The sequence below is a fragment of the Sinocyclocheilus grahami genome, unplaced genomic scaffold (genome assembly GCF_001515645.1).
Source record: "Sinocyclocheilus grahami isolate Dianchi unplaced genomic scaffold, SAMN03320097.WGS_v1.1 scaffold462.1, whole genome shotgun sequence".
In the NCBI taxonomy this organism is placed as follows: Eukaryota; Metazoa; Chordata; class Actinopteri; order Cypriniformes; family Cyprinidae; genus Sinocyclocheilus; species Sinocyclocheilus grahami.
Window position 1 is genome coordinate 1,513,790 of NW_015505641.1, and position 2,909 is coordinate 1,516,698.

The 2,909-nt window shown below is 34.3% G+C and overlaps 1 protein-coding gene across 1 annotated transcript in view; it reads right to left on the bottom strand.

Annotated features, from left to right (window-relative positions):
* Positions 1–2,909, bottom strand: part of LOC107552967 (lysine--tRNA ligase-like) — an 11,396-nt gene that overhangs the window by 1,814 nt on the left and 6,673 nt on the right. The window contains exons 10-11 of the mRNA XM_016235028.1: positions 2,419–2,504; positions 2,200–2,326 (exon numbers count right to left, since the gene is read on the bottom strand). Of these exons, the coding sequence (XP_016090514.1) occupies positions 2,200–2,326; positions 2,419–2,504 (213 nt within the window). The remainder of the gene's footprint in view (positions 1–2,199; positions 2,327–2,418; positions 2,505–2,909) is intronic.

Genomic DNA, 2,909 nt, shown 5'->3' on the forward strand with positions numbered 1-2,909 from the left:
CCCGGGGAGCAGTTGGGGGTTCGGTGTCTTGCTCAAGGGCACCTCAGTCGTGGTATTGAAGGTGGGAGAGAGCGCTGTACATTCACTCCCCCCACCTACAATCCCTGCCGGTACGAGACTCGAACCCGCAACCTTTGGGTTATGAGTCCGACTCTCTAACCATTAGGATATTAAGTAAAGATCATGTCCCATGAAGATATTTTGTAAATGTCCTACTGTAAATATATTAAAACTTAATTTGTGATTAGTAATATGCATTGCTAAGAACTTCATTTGGATGACTTTAAAGGTGATTTTCTCAATATTTAGATTTTTTTTGCACCCTCAGATTCCAGATATTCAAATAGTTGTATCTCGGTCAAATATTGTCCTAACTTAACAAACCATGCATCAATGCAAAACTTATTTATTCAGCTTGCACATGTATGTGATATATTCTCAATTTCGAAAAATGTACCCTTATGTTTTGTGGTCCAGGGTCACATATTGGTTGAGACAATAAAGCCAACATAAACTAGCATAAAAAAAAGTATGTTCTTGAAAGAAGTCTCTTATGCTCACCAAGTCTGCGTTTATTTGGTCAAAATACAGTAAAAACAGTAATATCGTGAAATTTTATGACCATTTAAAATAACTGTTTTCTAATGTAATATATTTTAAAAGCTATTTATTCCTGTGATGAAAAGCTGTATTTTTAGAGGCAGTCTTTAGTGCCACATAATCCCTCAGAAATCATTCTAATGTGCTAATCTGGTGCCCAAGAGACATTTTTTATTACTATTAATGTTTAAAAAAAACAAAGTTTTTGCCACTTAATATTTTTGTGCAAACTGTGGTGCATTTTTAACAGCATTTATTTGAAATGGAAAAATTCTGTAACACTCTTTACTGTCACTTTTGATAAATTTAATGCATCCTTGCTGAATAAAAGTATTCATTTCTTTAATAAAACAGACTTAGCTGACCCTAAACTTTTGAACACTTTGACTACACAAACACAAACCACCACAATGAAGTGACGAAGATCAAGTGACTACAATTATTGCTTCATAACACCAGAAGCAAAAGTTGGATATTTCCTGACAAAATGTGATATTTTGAAAAAATGTGAAAACTAAGAAAGTCCCCCAAAATTCAACAATTAGTGTAAGATCAAGACAGAAAATGATGTACTCGGTAGGCTTGCTGTGATAGACGGTGATACCGTTGTTAAGCCGCAACACCGGTTACGTCACTTGCCCACCGCGTCACCAACCCCCACCGTTGTTTAGATTTTTTTATAGTAATAAAAATCATTTAGTTCAGTAAAAGAACAGACACTACAATTAAAAGCTGAACGCGGCTGCTCAATGGCCGGTTATCTAAGGTGATTTTGGAAGTTTTTTTAAACATTCGTTTCTTATTTAATTGGTTCCACATTGTTTGCCGATTTTTACTTTATTTAAACTTTGTGTCATTTATTTATTTTATTTGACATCAAGGTTTATGCCGTGTCTCCAAGCTTTCTTACTCGTTTTGATAATAAACGTTCGACGTTTCTTATTTATTTGGTTATATATTATACATGTTTACTTGTTTCCAGTTTTGTACATTTAAACGTTATATAAGTTATTTGTTATTTTATATTAGGCATAGCCTGCCCTATAGCATGGTGTATTTTTATTTGTTTTGTTAATAAAAGTTCTATGTTTTATATATAGGCTAAAGTGAGTTTGACGTTGTATTTTGTTGTTGCATTCAAGCAATTCCGTTGACGCCTAACTGCCAGCTGCCGCTAATTCGAAAGTGAAAGTAAAATGCGCACAACGTTTTTAAGCTATTTAAAAGCGAAGAAAAGCCAGGAAAAGAGGGAAATTCAAACAAACTAAAAACGAACAATTGCTTTACTCCGAATTGCCGCTAATTGAAAGTGAAAGTAAAATGCGCACAACGTTTTTAAGCTATTTAAAAGCGAAGAAAAGCCAGGAAAAGAGGGAAATTCAAACAAACTAAAAACGAACAATTGCTTTACTCCGAATTGCCGCTAATTGAAAGTGAAAGTAAAAATACGCGCGCCACTTTTACAAGCTATTTGAAAGCGAGGAAAAGAGGGAACGCCCCTGCGGTGATACCGGTATTACCTGTGCTGTCACACGTCGATTAACCAGTGGGAAAATTTCCTCACCGTCACAACTCTAGTACTCGGTATTGTATCTTCACCTTAGCCTGTTGCTCAAACAGTTCTCGTTGTCTGATAGGATCGTTCAACTCTGTGTAGGCATTGCAGATCTCCTTCTTCATCACAAAGAGTTCAAAGCGCTCAGTTAGGCCTTTCTGTGATCTGTGCCTGAGGAGGAGACACATTAGTTGAATGTTTTAGATCATTTGTGATTTAACCATACACTACAGTGATAAATCAAATCAAAGTCAGGCACATACCATTTTGCTAGAGGACTCATGATCTGTGGATGATCACAGATGAATGTTGGGTTGATGCACTTCACCTCCAAGAAGTCTCCCACAAGCTGTCAACAAAAATGTGGCAAAGTGAGTTTAAAATGTGTGTACAATGATGAACACAAAGAATATGAAAAGTATAAATAATTTGTGAAAAAAATAAATAAATAAGTGTCTTGAGTGCATATTTTTGAGAGTCAAAATCAAGTATTACATATAATTAACTGGTCTGCTAGTTTGCTTTGTGTGGCTAAGAAAGTATCTGCCATTTAGGCTTCTGGGGCAGGATTCATGAAAATCTTAAGAAAGTCGTCATCTAATGAGAAGAATTTTCATAAGAATGCAATTTTGAAGTCCAAATCTTAAATTTTCTTAAGTTCTAAATTTTTTACTTAAACAAAAAAAAAAAAAAAAAAAAAAAAAAAAAAAAAACAATTAAAAAAATTTTTTAAAAAAAAAATGTGAAACTTTTT